Below are 20442 nucleotides of genomic sequence, written 5' to 3' on the forward strand. Positions count from 1 at the left end.
CAATGCTGAAAAGACATCTGTACTCATATGTTCCCTGCAGCACTATTTACAATGCTCAGATTCTCAAAACAATCTAAGTGCCTGAGAACAGATGAGTGGATAAAGAATCTTTACACAACGGAATATGTAGCACATAGGAAAAATAATTTCATGAATTGGCTTATACATGAATGGATATGGAGAATATTATGCTTGAGAAATGAGTCAGAGGGCACAGAAATAGAATGATCACACTCATTTGGGAGAGATATAAAAAAAAGATAGCATGGTAATAATACCCATATACAGTAAAGACAAATTCCAGGAGGGCTGGTTCAATGCAGGAACCTTGAAACATAGAAAGCAGAGGACAGTTAGGGCAGAGAAGAGAGCAACATGTCAATGATAGTTGAAAATGATCACTCTGAACAAGAATTGGGTGCTGAAAGGAGATAAAGTGATATTCATGATATCCCTTGAGTAGTAATCTTGTAAATTTTAGTGTCTAAAAGGAAAAATAAGAAGAGAGAATAAGAAAATAAAAATGTCTGCCATAAATGCAGAAAGCAATAATGGCAGGAGGAAGGATGGGAAGGAAATGGGAAATTGGTGATGGGAAATATTCAATGGTGAAGGGATGGGTGATAGATACTGTATGATTAAAACTCAATTATAACAATTTTTTAACTCCAGTTAAAAGTAATTCAATTTAACACACAGTAATTCAATTTAAAATTTCATTTAAAAAAAAGACAGAATACTTAACAGAATACCGAACTTAGAAATGAGATCTAAATACCAGTACAACACCAGGAAGCATGAAGTAGGAGATTTAATCTGTAATGATTGAGGAAGACAAAAGCCTGGAAAGAATCCTTAGCTCATCAGATATTTCTTTTTTATAAAATTTTATAATAGGTTTTAAATTTATTGACAAAAAAGAATAATATATTTGGAGAGTAACTTCCTTCTAGAATTTTGAAAATTAATTTGCTCACTTCACTTTATCCACACATAAGACGACACAATGGAAATGAGAACACAGAAGATATGGTTTCTCAGACAATATCACAATACACCAGTGCAGCCTCTTTTAGTCTGGGGCTCTCACATGGCGGGGAAACCATTCATCTTGGAAGGTTTTGCTCCAGCATCTCTCCCCACGAGGGGGTACAGGGGTTATTCAATTGGCTTCCTGGCCATCAAATTCCTCTGAAACAAAACCAGACTTCATCCAGGGAGCTTACAATGTTTAAAGAATTTTCAACATTGTCAGATCTTCCCAAAAGAATCTGGGAGGTAGGAAGGTTAAGTCCTTTATCTAGATGCAATAGCCTCATTTATATTGGTGAACCCTGAGTAATTCTACTTCTCAACCATCCTAATATAGATTTAGACTACCCGCTAAAGGTTCCCTCCAGCCCCTTTGGGCTGTGACTCCTAAAGGTTCCCTCCAACATCTGTGGGCTCATTTCTTGGAATCAGACTGGCCTAGAGAGATGGAAGGTCCCTTCCAGAGGCTCATTCACAGGGGCCAGCATTTACTTCACTGGAGCCTGACTGAATGAACAGTGTGGATGCCTTTGAAGAATATAGTGGAAGAGAGAAAAGGAATGTGAGACTTTGTTCTGAGACAAACTTCCAAACTGGTTGGAAAGTCAGGCTGCAGTGTTTTATTCTTGCACAACCCAAATCCTCTGCAAGTTCCACTTCTATCTGTAAGACAGATCACCTAGTGTGGTCCAGGAAAGACAAAACCTTAAAACTCAAGGTTCAGCCTTAGGGAAAACGCTTTGTTTTGACTACCTTGGCACTTTTTTAGACGGTGAAGAGCATGTGTGATCACAGGCGTGTTGATTCCAAAGTAGCCTGATGGAAGGTCCAGTACTCCCACACTGCTCCTGCCAAACAGCACAAGACAGTCTCCCCAAGGCATCTGCTCAGGCTGTGGGAAAGGCTTTGGAATGGGCTCCTTGATAGGAAGTCTCACAGAACAGGAAATAGAGCTAAAATTTTAGGTGTCATGTGTTAGCTTCCTCTTCTGGTCCTTTCTGAATTCTGTATAGGAAATTGGCAATTTGGCTGAGATGAACCCAAAAAGTATTTCCAGAGTCGAAAGCCTTAGAGTTCCAGTAAAATCCTATGTTCAAGTCAGAAGATCAGCTAAAGACTGGAATGACTGGTCCACTGAGCTGCAGAAGACTAAGGATGAGGCATGGTACAATCTCCTAGGCCACGGGAAGCTCCAGAGGGAGGGTAGTTAATACTGACGATCACAAGATGCTTCTAGGCCAGCAGGTAAGTACAGGGAAGATTTTCTCTTTGAGAATAGAAATGAGCCCAGGATTGTTACATTTTTTTTTAATTTTTATTGTGACCAATGTGCATTACAAATCTTTCACTGCATCATTTATGGTACATAGTGACAATGAATGAGGAGCATTCCCACCACCAGTGCTGACCTCCCTCTGTCCCTATTCCCAGCATGCATCCCACATCTCCCTCCTCTACCCCCCAGTATGCCAGTGCAACTGGTCTCCACTTTACAGTTTGTTGTAGATTGAGCATCCATTCCACCGTCATTGGAGATAAAAAAAAAAGGATAAGAAAAAGGGGAAAAAAATTGGTAACAACTACCAAAAAAAGAAAGGAGAAAAGAAAAAAAAGAAAAATGGAGGAAAAAAGAAAAAATGGACCCAGCAAATAAAAATAAAAATAAATCTCTAAATAATAACCACACGTGTGAAAAAGAAAGAGAAAAGTGAAATAACAAAGAGAAGGAAAATAAAGTCAAAACTAACAAATCAAAACAAAACAAGAAAAAGTATGGGTGCTGGGGTGGTGGGGTTTGGTGTTCCCCCAACTTTTTTTTCTTTTTGCATAGGCACAGTAAGCATTGGGGAAGAAAGGGAATTCCCGTGGCCTAAGAGATTCAGGGTTTCTCCATCCTTGAAGCATACCATCATGGGATCAACCCCTGGCTCCATATATACTCATTACCCCATCCCAAAGGCTTTTTTGTGATGCCAGGAAAGTTTCCTCTCGGTTGTGTGTGAGAAATTCAAGCCACTGTAGCTAGCGATCTTGGTATTTGCGCAGGTTATAGGTCAGGGTCTAGGATAGAGTCTCTAGGTTCTAGAGGTTCCTATGCATCGTTGATGTGGTGCTCAGTCTTCTGTAACACTTGCTCCCTGATTTCGTTAAGTCCCTAGGCTGAAGCCTAGGATATTATGGATCCAAAGGTTCTGCTCAGTCTCTGTTGTCCAAGTTAGACCTCTGCAATAAGACATTTAAGGCATTTACTTTCGGACCAACTCTGTGGGCCGGGAACATCAGCCCCATGGCTGCCCATTTCAATTAGACCCTTCAACTGTTCTTATTCTCCTCACTCATCTTAGCATCTCCTGACAATGTAAGTTGTAGCCTGATGCATATATATGTGTATATGTGTGTCTATAAATATATATCCCCACAAGGGCCAAATTTGGCAGTGCTTAGGGGCCTATGCAAAGTCAGGGCTAGATCTCAGATCTGGCACATAGAAAGCATGATGCCCTACTACTTCCAACTACTCTGTTGGTTTAAATAGGTGCCCCCACCCCATTTCTGGAGTGCTCAGATATTTTTTGGTTTGGGGGTCACACTGGTGGTGCTCAGGAGTTACTCCTGGCTCTGTACTAAGGAATCACTCCTCGTGGTGCTCAGTGGACTACATGGGATACCCGGGATCAAACCCAGGTAAGATAAGGAATAAGTCTTAACCATTGTGCTATCACTCTGGCCCCTGTCAGCAAGGCAAGAGCCTTTAACACTGTGCTATTGCTCAGGCCCCTGTGATGTTTAGATTTTTCAAAAATGTATAGCATAAAATAACAGTGCTCTCAAATGAAAAATGTTTTCCAAAGTTAAGATGTTATAGTCAGAATGAGCTTGAGACACTGACCAGTGAGGAAACTTTGGTTTCAGGATGTCTCACTGTTCACAAGTTCACTTCAATTCTACACTTTATATCACTGTTAGGCCCATTTGCTTGGATACTGAAATGGCTTAGAAATTTAGAATGCGGGTATTCTGTGAAATTCTCAACCAGATCTGGGCTTAATTCTGCACTTGTACAAATGTTACTCTACATGAAAAGGGTGTTACTTCTGGGGATGTTTAGTCTAAGGATCTGGGTTTTGGAAACCATTTGGAGGCATGAAAGGAGAAAGCAGATGCTGGTGAAGGGCAGATGGGACAGGCTCATTTCCAGATCTCCCTCTGGGGGCACTGTCGCATATCTGAGTATCTAGGATCCCAAACAGACAATTACTGTTAATAGTGACTTTCTCTTCCTATGTTATAATCAAATCATATTTGGAATCAATTTAGTTCATTCTGGTAATCCCTGTTCAAAGGAAAATGACTAGTTCAGATAGGTCATGAGGTCAAATACTAGGCTTCTACAGCTCTAAACAAATCCGGTTTTGCAGCAAGAAACCCCTAGTTGAGTTCCATCCTCTTCCTAGGTTCCTCTTGCCCGAACAGTGCAAAGCCTTATGGAACATGGCACGTGCAGAAAGCAAACAAACCCTCCAGAGGCCCCCATCTCCAAAATCCTGAGTAGTTAGGGAGGTGGCACTGGTGGATTCTGAGACTAAATGATTAAAGGGGCTAATAAAGAACAATGGAAGAAATTCGTAGGAAAACATGGATAGAAATGAGCAGCACAGGTGAATGAAAGCCTGAAATCACAAACATGGTTCCCAGAGCTCGGAGTGGCCAGGCACCCCAAGCCCATGGCCACAACCTCAGCAAGGAAGCCTAGGCCTGCAAACCTTGGTTCTCTTTGGATTCTGCACTCAGCACACTAAGCTAGCTAAACAAAACTTTCCAAAGTTCTAAAATTATGAGGCTCATGAAATAGGCCAACATACAAGAAAAGCAGATTGCAAGAAATGTAGCTAAGACCAGTCCCTGAAAGATCCTTTTCCTGCGAATGAGGCTGCTTGGAGAAAGAAGGGGGTTTCTCCATTCAAGTCCAGCCCAGTCTGGTCCTGCAACCCAAGGCAAAGCTGAAAGCCCTGGGCAATGACTCCAACCTGGTCAGTGTCTGATTTAGCGCTTGGCGATCTCTTCTTGGATGCACAACTTGAGGGCCTCTTGCCTGGCTGGATCAGAGCTGCGTGAGCTGACACCTCTTCACTCATCCTTCCTAGATCATCGGTCTGCTCCACAATAACTTGTGTGACTTCTCCGCTGCCCGCCTCAGACTCTGAGCAGAAGAGCTGCTGATGGCCAGAAGACTGGTTCCGAACTGCCACTACTTCTGCTTTCTGCGGACTCTGGACAGACTCGGCTGCTCGAGTGCACAAAGCCATCTCAGTGTCGTGGCAGGTACGCATGCAGGTCAGGCTTCGCGCCGCCTCCTTGCCTTCTCCTTAGCCGCCTGTTTCATGTTCTTGTCCTAGTAGTCATCGTTATGGGGAGCTAGCCTGGAGTCAGTGATCACCAGGAGGGGCCACACCAGGCTGAGGTCGGCAGTGGCGGAAGGGGAGGGCAATGCCTGGTCAGCTGGTTCCTTCATGATTGATGTACAAAACCGCGGCTCCTGTCCAGCCACCCTCCAGGCTTACAGCAGAGCCACAACCAGGAATATGGAGAGGAGTCCATTTGGATTCCCTGATGCAGAGTCGCCGTCGACTCCCCAACCCCGCCGCCTCAAAAAGCCTCATCAGAAATTTCTAAACTCTGATGAACATTTCAAAGCAATAGTCTCAGTTACTTAATAAGACAAGAAAATGTATGGAGAGGAAATTTAAGGACAGTGTAACTTTGGGGAATAATCCAAAACAAAAATCAGTGAGAATACAATACACACACACACACACACACACACACACATGTGGCTGACCAGTTGTCCCAACACCACCTGTCTGTAGGATCTTGTCCCATTGCATTGATAAAAACTTTTTTTTTAAATTCTTCACAGAGAAAGGTTTGAGCAAGCATAATCTAGTTCAAGATTTAAGTTGTGAGGCACTATCTGGTTGAGAAATAATAAAAATTGCCAAATAAAAACTTACTCTGTGATAAGAAAAAAGGAAAGTATTTTAAAAAGAGTATTACCTGGGAATCCAGGAAGGCCTTGTTGCCCTTTTGCTCCAGGTTGTCCTTTTTTTCCAGGCAAACCAGTCACTCCCACAGAACCTTTGGTGCCAGGGTTACCTGGGTATCCAGGCCTACCAGGTTCACCCTGAAAAATTAAACACTTAATTTATATATGACTAAGATTGCATAATGGCATAAAATTAATTGTGTTGGGGGACCACACTCAGTGTTACTCAAAGCATATTTCTGGGTGTGCATCCAGGGATCAGACCTGGCAGGTTTGGGGGACCTTATAGGAATATAGGGATCATAGAGCTCAGGTCAGCTGCATTCAAGAGAAGCACACTACCCATTATAATATCAATAACCCTAAATAATTTATAAAGATTAAACTCCATATCAAGCATGTTGCTAAGTATTTGACATAAATTCTCTCATTCAACCATTAGAATAGCTCATTTAGTTATTTATCATATTTAAATATGAATGACAATGTTGCACCTTCCAAGATTTTATCCCTGTCTCACAGTCCTGTAACTAGTATGTGGCGGAATCTGGATTTCAAGGTTGACAGTCTGATCTACACAGTGATAATCAATGCAGTAGCCTATAATTCACTCCTTACTATAAGCACTTGTCAGTAAAATTCTCCTCCAAATCAAATTTCATCTTAATATAAATAATTGCATCAATTCTTCCCTGGAAATATCAAGTTCAATTACTACTCTATTAGAGTAGATACTTATCCTGGCATGTTTATGATGGTTTTATAATGTATGTCTTAAGTCTTTGAAGTTAGGACTATATTGAAGTTTGGGGAGTCATTGAACTAACACTGGAACTAACTACACTGAAGTTTTGAGAGTCAGAGATAATTCAAATGAACCATTTTCCTCAATGAATATTTGCATCATGGTTTATTCAAATAGAACCTTATAGAATAATTTGTCTCAGTTTTCAAAGAAATTATTTTTCAAAAATAAGAATATTTATACTTTAGCAGTGTTTACACTTCTCGGCTTCAAAGGATCTGTTATGTTCCAATGAAATGATTGTGTTCACTGCCACCAACAAATAATGAATTACTATCTCATAAGATCCACAGCAGTTGATTACTGGAAAAAATACCACTAAAGTTTCAACGCTGACTAGGTGTAAGGAAGGGTATGTAAAACTGTTTTCAGAGAACTATGACAGAGATACAGTTAAGAATGCAATTGCTACTTTCATTAATTACCTATTATGCTTTGTTTATAAGCCTCTTCCATTTAGGTAATAAAACATTATGACACAGATCAGCAAGTTCATCACTAAAAAGGAAAGGGAAAACAAAAGCCAAGCAAGAGATATGCCTTTAATCTACTGAAATATACTCAGATATTATGATAAAGAGAAAATAAACCATGTTCTCTTCTCTGTTTTTGGACTGGCTACATATGCTAAAGCATAGATTTTACAATAAAAATAAAGATTAAGGGGCCGGAGTGATAGCACAGTGGTAAGGTGTTTGCCTTGCATGTGGCAAACACAGGATGGACCCCAACTTAAATCCCGGCATCCCATATGATCCCCCAAGCTTGCCAGGAACGACTTCTGAGCACAGAGCCAGGAATAACTCCTGAGCGCCACTGGGTGTGACCCAAAAAAACAAAAAATAAAGATTAATTACAGAATAATAAATATTCTATACCATTTTGTAATTTGTTTAAAAAAGAATAGGAAGAAGTGGAATATTAAAGGAAAAAACACACCTGCTGAGACAAGTGCCTTGAGTAAGTTTACCTTTGGGCCAAGCAGACCTGGAAGACAAGTGCCAGAAGCACCTGGATCCCCCTTTTCTCCTTTTTGTCCTGTTAGTCCTGGGGGGCCAGGTTGTCCAGAAACTCCGGAAGGTCCAGGCAACCCTATCATGCCCTGAGGGCCTGTTACAAGACGTAAAATGCAGTGTGTAAGAAAGTAATTTTCATTTGTGGCATATATAATTAACATCTAACCAAGCAAAATATTTAAAAAAGAAAGTCACAAATTTTGAGTTTTAAACTGATAAGCTTTAAAATAAAATTTTCATAAAGACCTATTTTTAAGAAAGTTTAAGTGAAATGCATAAGGATGGAGAAGTAGATACTTGTGAACTATATGAACAGATTATAAAGTTCTGACTCTTAATTTCCACTTACAATTTTATATGATGAGAGTTTTACCCATTGATTATATTATATACCATATTTTCTGGCATATAAGACTGGGCGTATAAGACGACCCGTAATTTTCCTGTTAAAATATAGGGTTTGGGCTATATTTGCCATATAAGACCTACCTCTCTTGACACACAACAAATGGAAATTAAAAAACGTAAGAGAAAAAGAATAGAACCCTCAAAGGTTAACAGTATATGTTTAATAAAGCTAGACTTTGGAGTGCCAACAATCATTTTACAATTGTCATTTGTTGTAAGTGACTGTGATTTTTTTTATTGTGATCTACATTGAGAGCAGGGAGAGGGAACTCCTCCAAGAGCAGTTGGCTGGGTTGCAGCGATTAATAAGATTAATAGTGATTAATAGCTAGAGGGAGACAAAGCACCTCCTCTGTGTTCCATAAAAGTTGAACAGAGGACTGAGCACCAGAAAGCCACATACCAGCGATGACACCTGGAGGCTAGATGGGAAGCAATGCTCAGTAACTCAGCTCCTCTGTGTGCCCTGAAAGATGAGTTAGGACAAGCAGAGGACTGAGTGATAATGCCTGGCAGCTGGATGGGATGCGGTGGTAAGAGGAAGACGGGGGTGGATCACTCGTCCCTGAAGTTGGAGTAAGTTGCAGCAAGCCCTATACCTGCATATAAGACGACCTCCAACTTTTAAGAAGTTTTTCATGGGTTAAAAAGTTGTCTTAGGAGTAACCCTTGAGCGCTGCCAGGTGTGACCCATAAACAAAAACAAAAACACAAAAAATGTTGTCTTATATGCCAGAAAATACGGAACATTTTTTAAATTTGATTCCACAAACACCATATTTTTATTTAACCATTTACTATTGATGATATTAATTATAAGGTAATAATTTTTACTGCTCACCTGGAAAACCCATATCACCTATGTTCCCTTTCAGTCCAGGAGATCCCATACATCCTGGATTTCCTGGGAGACCAGGGTCACCCTTAGGACCTAGAAAATTTAAATGGCTAAAAGTAAGACATATCAGCAATATTGGATTCTTGCACCATAAAAGATGCAAGTAAGGAATTGGATAGATAAAACCTTAATATATAGTCAAGTTCCAGAGATCTAAATTACATTCATTTAAAACTGAATAGTTCTATCAGGAGGGCCTGAGAGACAGATAGTATAGTGAGTAAGGCCCTTGATTTGCATGCAGCTGACCTGACTTTGATATCTGGTAACCCATATGGTTCATCCCCAACCTGCCAGGAGCGATCCTTATGTGCAAAGCCAGGATTAAGTCTTAAGTACAGCCAGGTGTGGCACAAAAACAATTCTATCAGGTTACCCTGTTTCTTATTCTAATAACAATTCGAACTGAAACCCAAATATATGTTGTAAGTATGTAACAGGTCTTACTAAAAATAATCCAATATCATTAATGTCTGGGGAACTTCCCATTAGTGCTTAGGGAATGTAGGATCATGCCTGGTAAAGCTTAGCCTGGCACTACATGCATCTTGACAATTCAGTGCTAGCTTCTCAGTCCCTGGATTCACCTTGGGCACTCAAGCATGTAAGAAATTTGTTCTAGTTCTTGGAGTTATCTCCTTACCAACCCATACAATTTTCTCAATAGATTCAGAAAAGGCTAAAACTGATTATGTGAGATAATCAAAGGAAGGGGATAACTTGATGATTTTCCAAAGCACATTAGGCCAGGAATAGATAAAAAAAAAAGGCAGAGTTCCTGGAACGCCCAGTAGTAATGTTGTTTACACATTCTTCGTAGCTTTTAGGCAATTAAGCTTTGTTGTGTTCCCTAAGTTTTTTCCAGTGAATACAGTACTGTACTAGATATATATTTTTTGTTTTTTATTATAAAGTGACTTCGAACTTGGGAGAGAAAATGCAGAAGGTACAATGGAAAGAAAGACAAGATTTCTCCTTCCAACTACATTGAGGGAATGTGAATGTGGACATCGACTATTCCGTATTCTAAATGGTCCAACTATAAGAAAATGGCTTACAATGTGCAAGAAAAAGTTTTCTTGGAAATATAAAAATCCAATCAACTCATGTTGACTTTAAGGATGATAATATTTTTTCTCATTTTAGGGACACATTCATCTCTGCTCAGGGGTTATTCCTTGCTCTGCATTGAGTGATCACATCTAGCAGGGTTTAGGGGACCATATATGATGCTGGGAATAGAAATCTGTTTAGGTATGTGCAAGGTAATCCTACCCACTGGTAGTATTTCTCCACCTGAAGCTGTAAAATTTTATACTTAAATTTTAAAAATAGAATCAGCTGGAGGGAATAGATCTCAAAAAGCTGGAAAATATGCTTTGCATGTGGGAGGTTTAGCTCAATACGGGGGACTGTATGGTCCTCCACACACCATGCACCACTGGAAGCAATCACTTAGCTTGGAAGAGTCCCTAAGCACCACTTCATATGGTTCAAGAACAAACAAACAAACAAAATCAGGCCTTGAGAATTAGTATACAATATATGCCATTCATGCAGTTGAACCCTAGCACCACATAAACCTCTGAACATATATGCCTTTCATGTATTTGATTCCTAGCACCACATAGTGTGAACATCACTGGATGTCACCCTGGGAGCAACCTAGTACCAACAGAGTCATATAGGTAATCCCCAAAACTACATGGCCATCTAAGCACAATATCCATGGCCCTCATATTAAACTATTAGTAGATGGGAATCTCAGAGAGTTATTTTAATTATTGGGTCACACCTGGTGATGCTCAGGGGTTGCTCCTGGCTATGCACTCAGAAATCGCTTGGGGGATGAGACTTCAGGGATCGAACCACTGTCGGTCCTGGGTCAGCTGCATGCAAGGCAAACACCCTACCTACTGCTACGCCATGATTCTTCCCGCAACAGTTTATTTACATGCTTCAATATGTGACTAGTCTGAAGGCACATAATTGGAAAAGATGATTTCTTCAGACTCCTACTGTGTAACGTTCTTATTTATATATGCTGTCATGTATGTTAATAAAGCACAGTTCATTACTTGCATGTTCTTATTCAGTGTAAAACCTGATGCCACAAAGTGAAAAAATTAATTAAGAAAAATATCCTACAAATATACAAATATTATATTTGACCATGGGTTTTGTGAAAGAAGAGAACTTTATGCTTCAGTAATTATATAAGCAAATCATCATTCCCAGAGATACATTACACGGGATAAATATTTAATTTTTTTCAGGGTTTTAGTATTAGTTTAACAACTATCATACTGACCAGAATGTCCTGGCAATCCAGGCTGTCCAGTTAATCCAGGTTGTCCTGGGTCTCCAGGTAAACCAGGGTAACCTTTTGGCCCAGGAACTCCAGGAAAACCTGACACAGATTTTTTAAAATGGTATTATTAACCCATTAAATTACTTTGGCAGAGCTAGTCAAATTATGAGCTATGAGTGAAACATAAGAAACAGTGACAATCTAAGAGTATGAACCAATATTGATCCATACCAACACTGAGTTTCTGACCCTATAAAAATGAAAGAAATCTGGTAGGGGTGGGGTGGGTGTTGGAACATCCATCTAAACTTCAACTATAAACATCTTTATAAATCATGCTTTAATAAAATAATTTTCTATGAAAAAATCTGACAAATTATTTCTTTTTTTTTTTTTGGGCCACACCCGTTTGACGCTCAGGGGTTACTCCTGGCTATGTGCTCAGAAATCGCCCCTGGCTTGGGGGGACCATATGGGACGCCGGGGGATCGAACCACGGTCCTTCCTTGGCTAGCACTTGCAAGGCAGACACCTTACCTCCAGCGCCACCTACCCGGCCCCTAAATCTGACAAATTATTTCTAAGCTGTCTCAGACCTTATTATGATCTTGAGTTAGAGATAAGTTAGTTTACTTCATCTACTTTGTATGAGGCACAATTGAAAGAGAAAAGACATCTTGAAAGTACAAAGCCAAGAAAGAAATATTATTTTAGCTGTAAAATAGGTGTCCCTGCCTCTTATGTTATTAGATATAAAACTGCAGAAAAATTAAAGCGTTTTAAGGAAAATTTTCACTAGTTCTGCTCATAAGGAAAGTTACAAGAATATGTGTACACATACACACAATTTTAATAATGATGAAATAATATTAATAGTTATAACACTTAGCTACAAACTATAAACATCAAATAAGCATTTAAGTTTTATGGGTAGAGAGTATTAAGGCCATACCTAGTGGCACTCAATGTCCCTTGAAATGCCAGGTATCCAACCAGCATCAGCTACATGCAATCACCATAATCCTGTACTATTCTCTGGTCCCACTGCTAGTTTTAAAGTTCTGTGTTGTTTGAAATCAACCAGCTGCATTTAAAATGGCAGGGATGTTGGGGCTGGAGAGACAGTACAATGGGTAAGGAGCTGGCCTTTATGATGCCCGACCTGAGTGCAATCCCTGGCACTGCATATGGCCCACTGAATCCTACCAGGAGTGGTCCCTGAGCACAAATACAGGAGTATTCCTTGAGGATAGTCATGTGTGGGCCAAAAATCAAATAAATAATAAAAAATTAAAATCCAAGTACAATATGGTCAACATTATAAGGCATAATAATGCAGTATTCATTCTTATCTGGATTCACAGTGGTTTAAAAGGATCAAAAATTCTCAAAACCTGAAATGTGTTCCCAGTAATTTTGGCATATATTCATTTCTCTTTACCATATAGGATTACAATATTCTGGAAATCCTATAGGTGACTTCCTAAAATAAATTTAAAGCCTTGTAGCTTACTCTGGACAAGAACTGGGTGCTGAAAGGGTATAAAGGGATATGCATAGCACCCCCAATTGACAGTAGTGCAGATCACAATGTCAGAAAGGAAAGAGTGAGAGAGAGAAGCAGAATGCCTGAGATAGAGACAGGCTGGAGTGGGGCTGGAAGGGAAATATGGGACATTGGTGGAAGAAAGTTGCACTAGTGAAGGTCAATGCACATTCTATGACTGAAACCCAACTATGAACTTTTAGTAAATATTGTGCTTTAAAAATGTATATAGAAGTAATTGTACATGGGTTCTGTTTTATTTTTCTTAATGTTCTTTGGCTGAAAGTTCAAAGTTAAGATATCAGCAAGGGGACTTCTGAGAATTCTGTTTATGGGTGATTGTCCTTCTACTGTAACTTTACCTTGTCCTCTTTCTTTGCATCTTTGTTCTCATAATTAAAAATAAAAAAATAATAAAAATGTATGTAGACGAAAACATAGAGAAAACACTCCATGACATTGAGACTAAAGGCATCTTCAAGAAGGAAACACCGCTGTCCAAACAAGTGGAAACAAAAATAAACAAATGAGACTATATTAAGCCGAGAAGCTTCTGCACTTCAAAGGAAATAGCAAACCAGGGTAAAAAGGTCACCCACGGAATGGGAGAAATTATTCACCCAATATCCAGCAAAAAAGAGGATTCTAAGGTGTATCTAAGGATATCTAAGGTGTACAAAGTAATAAAAGAACTTAACAAGAAAAATATCTAAGGCCATCAAAAATGGGGAGAAGAAATGAACAGACGGGCCCGGAGAGATAGCACAGCTTGCAAGATAGCTTGCAAGGCAAGCACCCGATCCAGAACCTAAGGTGGTTGGTTCGAATCCCGGTGTCCCATATGGTCCCCCGTGCCTGCCAGGAGTTATTTCTGAGCAGACAGCCAGGAGTACCCCTGAGCACCACCGGGTGTGACCCAAAAACCAAAAACTAAAAAAAAAAAGAAGAAATGAACAGACATTCCTCAAAGATGAAATACAGATGGTCATAAGGTACATAAAAAATGCTCAACATTACTAATAATCAGGGAGATACAAATCAAATCAACAATGAGATATCATCTCATGCCACAGAGAATGGCACACATCACAAAGAATAAGAACAGTCACTGCTGGTATTGGTGTGGGGAGGAAGGAACTCTCATTCACTGCTGGTGGGAATACCATATAGTCCAGACGTTTTGGAATACAAAAGGATATTCCTTAAAAAAATGGACATTAAAAAAATAAGTGGACATTGAATTCTCATATGATCCAGCAATACCACTCCTACAAACATACCTTAAGACCACCAAAAAATACAATAATCCCTTTTGCACTCATATTCATAATAATGTTATTTACAATAGCTAAAATCTGAAAACAACACAGATGCTCAATAACAGGTGAGTGGTTAAAGAAATGGTGGTACATCTACACAGTGAAATACTATGCAGCTGTTGGAAAAAATGAAGTCATAAAATTTGCCTTTACATTGATGAATATAGAGACTATTATGCTAAGTGAAATAAGTCAGAGGGAGAGAGATAAACACAGAATAGTCTCACTCACTTCTGGGCTTTAAGACAAATAAAAGGTAATATAGGAATAATATCCAAAGATAATAGAGATGAGAGCAGGAAGGACCAGTCCATGACATGAAGCTTAGCACAAAAAGTGGTTAGTGCATTTAGAGAAATAACTACACTAACAACTACCATGGCAATGATAGCAAGAGTAATACAATTTCTGTCTTAAAGACAGGCAGTGAATGGAGGAGGAGGGAAATGGGGGACATTGGTGGCAGGAAGGTTGCACTGGTGAAAAGGGTGTATATTTTATGGCTGAAACCCAATTAAGAACATGTTTATAACCATGATACTTGAATAATCCTTAAAAAAGAAATTCTTAAAACATTAAACTACAAAATCAATATTTAAATGTTAATTAGTGAGCAGTACAAATCATTTAAAATCTTTCCCCAAATTTTCCATATCATCTTTTTTGATTAATCCTGTATTATAAAAGTGTTCATAGTATGAAAATGATCTTCAGATATGCAAAAAAACATATTCACAAAAAATAAATTCACTCACCGGGTAACCCGGGGTCCCCCTTCTCTGGTTTAGAGTCTAGCAGGTTTGGATCTATTGGTCCAGGAGGACCTGGAAGGCCAGGCTCTCCTTTATTTCCTTTTTCTCCTGCAGGGCCAGGGAGTCCTGGCTCACCTGGAAAGCCATCATTACCTAAAACCAGCACATGTTGTAAGAGATCCATGACTAATACATACAGATTATTTGTAAGTTCCATTTTTAGGTTACTTAATAAGCATCCAGCATTAATATACCTTATCAATAAATTACTTGTAATGACATATATTTTATGTTAAAACAAATAAATAATTTCTTCTGGGATTCTCTGATAATTATAGAACATAAATGTCAAAATTCAATCCCCAGGGCCCGGAGAGATAGCACAGCGGTGTTTGCCTTGCAAGCAGCCGATCCAGGACCAAAGGTGGTTGGTTCGAATCCCGGTGTTCCATATGGTCCCCCGTGCCTGCCAGGAGCTATTTCTGAGCAGACAACCAGGAGTAACCACTGAGCACTGCCGGGTGTGGCCCAAAAACAAAAAAAAAAAAATTCAATCCCCAAAATTGTATCATTTTGAGGTAAAATTATCATGTCACTGGGTATACATATGAAACAAAACATATCACCAAATTGAAAGCAATACTTAAATGCTATGCCACAGAGAAAACAGTAATAATTATTCTGTATTGGCATAAAGTAATGCTTAATTTTCTTTTATAGATGCCAAAAAATGTCATATTACCTTTAAGACCAGGAATGCCACTCCTTCCTGGAATTCCCAAAGGTCCTGGTGGACCTGGAGGTCCCATGACACCCATTTCACCTTTGGTACCTTTTAAGAATATCAATAAATAATTTAGTTTTCCTTTCCTTTACTTTGGAAAGATAAAGCCTGTTTTAATCTTTCAACTGGAAAAACATTGAAAGTTGGAGGGAAAGCAAAATATTTGATACTTTTCAATAGTTATACATTTTGTAAGCAAATTTAATCACCAATGATTATTCTCCTTACATCCTTCACCCCCTGAGAAATACAATTTCCAGTTCTACTCCTGTAAAGTCATTTTCCCATTACCATCTACTGCACCTATGCTTTGCTCTTGAAAAAAAAAAACACTGCAATTCAAAGCTTTCAGTTTTCATAACAAATCTTTCAGTTTCTTGAAATACTTCTTTTTGTTTGGTATTATTTCTATTGGGAGTCAGTTACTCAGAAAGAAGAAAAACTATACTGATATTTCCAGTATAAGAAGACCTGAAGTCATGTGATGACCTGAAGTCATGTGAAGAGGAAATCTGGATGAGGTATAATGTGAAGATGGCAACATGCAGGAGTCAGAGCATCTTAGATGCAGACCCTTCTCCCTCAACTACAGTAGTACCATGTGAATCAGACATAAAACACAAATAACCTTACCAAGTAGTCCTTTGATATTTTATTAAAGATATTTTAGGTAAGCAAAATTACGTATTCAAATGATGTGATGATTTACATTACAGAAACACATAGTGAAAATTTCAGACAAAGCAGGGGTAAGCTAAATGGCAGATATCATCCATGCTCATGTACAGTATAAATTTAATACCCAGCATGAGAAGAAAAGTGTGATGCAAATTGAAAAAATAATTCTCTACAAATAAGGACACTTAACCGTTTTCCGTCACATGCACTGTTAACCAGAAAAGTATAAGAAAAAATGTACCAAAGCCTTATTTTATAAATGCCCTGAATCCAGAACCAAACAAAACTTTAAATATATTAAATATATTACCTGGAAAACCAGAGGCACCTGCTTTGCCGGGGAGCCCCGGTGACCCTGGAGATCCAAGAGGACCAGGTTTGCCAGGGATCCCTGGACGGCCTCTCTCACCAGGGAGTCCTGGAACATCAAAGCCCGGGGGCCCCGAATCCCCTTTCATTCCTGGTATTCCTTTCGAGCCTAGTTAATAACAACAGTGACAGAAGTTAAAAGTTTTAAGAAATGTATCTGCTTATTTTTCTAACAATAAAAGGAGAGAATTCTGTATTTGACAAATGGGAACAATGAGCTAGAGATACTTTTGCATCATGCACAGAAAAAGAACCAACTACCGTAATTTGGGACTTTCAAGAATATGTTTCAAAGAAGGTACAAAAACTACAATGGTGAAATACCAATCTTTAAAAAACATTCCTGAAGTATAATTCTAAGTTACAATAAAAGGTACTTAACTTTTTAAAATTTAATTTAATTGAAACCACGGTGTTCTGTAAAGTCCTTCCTAGTTGGCTTTCAGACATAAAATGAATCAGGACCAATCCCACAATCAATGTCAACCTCCCTCTACCCTATTCCAAGAGGATATTCCAACCCCACCTTTTGCACCCCCCAAGCCTTCCAGTGGGACAGGTCCCATCAAAGTTTAGATTGTTATAGTTAGGGTCTCTTGAGTCCATTGTTGTTGACTTTAGTTTGTATATTTACTTCTGTCCTTTTTCTTCACACTTCTAATGCACTTGAGACAGCTTGGACCTTGACCCTCATTCTTTCATATTTGTGTTTCTTTGCCTCCACTAAGTTTCTTTCCTTCTCCTTGCTATACTCTGGAACCAAAGGTGTTTGGGACAACTCTCATTTGGACCACTGCACTTCTTCATGGAGTTATGCTAAATAACACATGTAAGTGATATACTGTATTTACGCTTCTTCTTTTGGCTTCTTCCATTTAACATAATATTTTCCATTTTATCATCCATGGTGCTGCAAATTGCATGATGGCATCATTCCTTACAGCTATGTAGTATTCCATTGTCTATATGTACCACATCTTCATGGTCTATTTGTTTGTTGTTGGACATCTAGGTTGATTTCAATTCTTAACTATTGTACTGATTGCTGCAATGAACAGCGCTGTGCATGCATCCTTTGGATGAATGTTTTTCTGTCCTAGGGATAGATATGTAAAAGACAGATTGCTGGTTATATGGAACCTCAATTTTGAGTTTAATGAGAACCTTCAATACTGTTTTCCATAGGGGTAGGACCAGGCAGCACTTCCACCAGTAGTGGATGAGAGTTCCTTTTCCACCACATCCTCAGAGATTGTTCCCATTATTTTTGATATGTGACATCTTTACTGGTCTAAGATGATATATAACTGTCTTAATTTGGATTTTCCTAATGATAAATGATAATGAGCATTTTTTCATGTCTCTGTTGGCCATCTGTTGGTCTTCCTCAGAGAAGTCTCTATACATTTCATCTCCCCATTTTTATGGGGTTTTTAGGTTTTGTGGTAACTTTATGAGTACTCTATATCCTAGATATCAAACCTTTTAGTTGAGTGCAAAATTTTTCTCCCATTTAGTTAGCTATCTTCTAATTTTACCCTCTGTTTCTTTTGCCATATAGACCTTTTTAGTTTGATGTAGTCCTATTTATTCAGATTTGATGCTTAGCCCTTACCATTTGGCATTCTATCATTGAAGACTTCTTTGAGGTGCCCCCAAACCCCACCAGGAGTTATCCCTTATCTCAGAGTCAGAACTATGCCCTGAGTTGTGCTGCATGTGTCCCAAAATATAAACAAAGGAAAAATATGGCATTTAAAATTATGTAAGCTTCTAGAGTACAGGCAGGGATGGGGGGGGGAGGAGGTTGGGACATTGGTGATGGGAATGTTGCACTGGTGAAGGGGGTGTTCTTTACATGACTGAAACCCAACTACAATCATGTTTGTAATCAAGGTGTCTAAATAAACATATTAATTTAAAAGTTATGTAAGCTTAGTACATTTCTGCCTTAATACTAAAGTACTCTAAAAACAAGGTGATTTAAAAATAACATATTTATGAAAAATAATTACATAAATCATGTTATAAATTCCCATTAAAATATCTATCTTCTATATAATATAGTGAATCAGTGTTATTGGTCTTCATCTATCAAATGGGAATATTCCATAACTGACTAATTTGAGCAAGTTCATTACTTCAAAGCAATATTCAATGATAACATGTCATTTTACTGTTGAGTTCAAAGGAAATTTTTATGAAAGCAAGATGATACAACATACTTTCAGGGTGGAGAAACCCTGTATCTCTTAGGCCAAGGGAATTCTCGTTCTAATTTCCCCAACAATTACTGAGCCTTTAGAAAAAATATATTAAAAGAAGAAACCTTTATAAGTAGTTGCTGGTTTGGGGTTGATTTTTAGTTTTTTATCTTTGTTCTGTTTTGTTCTGTTTTTTGTTTGTCTTTTTGTACTTTTATTATTACTGCCCTATTGTTTTTTCTTGTTTTTGTTTGTTTTGCTTTGTTTTGTTACCCTTTTCTTCTTGTTTTCCCCTTTCTCCTCCTAAAGGGAAATTTATAACACCTAGACGGACTCCTCCTAGTTCCCTTTTCTTTGGCTTTTTCTTTTTCTTTTTCTCCTTTTGCTTTTGTTTTTGTTTTTCTTCTCCCTTATCTGTTCGTATATCTCCAACAGAACCACATTACTGGAATCCTCTTGTTCAGTCTCTCAATTTGAGGGAGTAAAATGGATGGTACCAAGACCAGACAGTCGAATGAACTTTCAGTGGAAATAAAAAATGATCAGACTTGAACACCAAACCTATAGTCAATGACAACAGAATCGATATCCAATTTACAACAAGCTGTACAAGTGGGGAACAGTTACACTAGCATTATGGGGGGTAAAGGAGGGAGGCATGAGATACATGCTGGGAACAGGGGCGGAGGGAACACAACACTCGTGGTGGGAATGCTCCTCACTCATTGTCACTATATGCCTTAATTATTTCTGTGAAATAATTGTAATTCACTTTGACCACAATAAAAATAAAAAAGAAAGGGGCTTTGTAAAAGAAAAAAGGAAATTATAAGGCTTAAAAAGTGTTTTAAGATGTTTTTTGCAAAGCCTTAACTATAGTTTTCAAAGGTCAAGAAATTATACAAAGGTATATTAATGTTTAGGTGTGAAAGAATGAGTACCAGAAGCTTTGGGGTATTTAGTTACAATTATGACTACCTCACATTTATTTTAATCTTACCAGGTCGCCCTGTTAGTCCAGGAGTCCCTGGTAGGCCTGGTGGTCCCTGAGCACCTGTTCCTGGCAGTCCGGGAAGTCCTATTGGTCCAGGGCGTCCTTTTTCTCCAATGGCACCTTTAAGAAATATAGTTCAATTAAAGAGTTGAGAACATCATGAAATAGAATAAATACAGCTTCTTCAACACGTGTAGCTGGGAAAACTAGAGAAATAATCATAATAAATTAAAACTGGATCTATATCTTATGTAGATATAGATACACAAAATTCAATTCAGA

At 38.6% G+C, this 20442-nt stretch overlaps 1 protein-coding gene across 1 annotated transcript in view; it reads right to left on the bottom strand.

Moving 5' to 3' along the window:
* Window positions 1-20442, bottom strand: part of COL4A5 (collagen type IV alpha 5 chain) — a 154362-nt gene that overhangs the window by 73969 nt on the left and 59951 nt on the right. The window contains exons 30-37 of the mRNA XM_049767039.1: window positions 20167-20280; window positions 16904-17071; window positions 15874-15963; window positions 15135-15284; window positions 11515-11613; window positions 9147-9236; window positions 7852-7991; window positions 6088-6214 (exon numbers count right to left, since the gene is read on the bottom strand). Coding sequence (XP_049622996.1) covers window positions 6088-6214; window positions 7852-7991; window positions 9147-9236; window positions 11515-11613; window positions 15135-15284; window positions 15874-15963; window positions 16904-17071; window positions 20167-20280 — 978 coding nt within the window. The remainder of the gene's footprint in view (window positions 1-6087; window positions 6215-7851; window positions 7992-9146; window positions 9237-11514; window positions 11614-15134; window positions 15285-15873; window positions 15964-16903; window positions 17072-20166; window positions 20281-20442) is intronic.

The sequence above is a fragment of the Suncus etruscus genome, chromosome X (assembly GCF_024139225.1).
Source record: "Suncus etruscus isolate mSunEtr1 chromosome X, mSunEtr1.pri.cur, whole genome shotgun sequence".
In the NCBI taxonomy this organism is placed as follows: Eukaryota; Metazoa; Chordata; class Mammalia; order Eulipotyphla; family Soricidae; genus Suncus; species Suncus etruscus.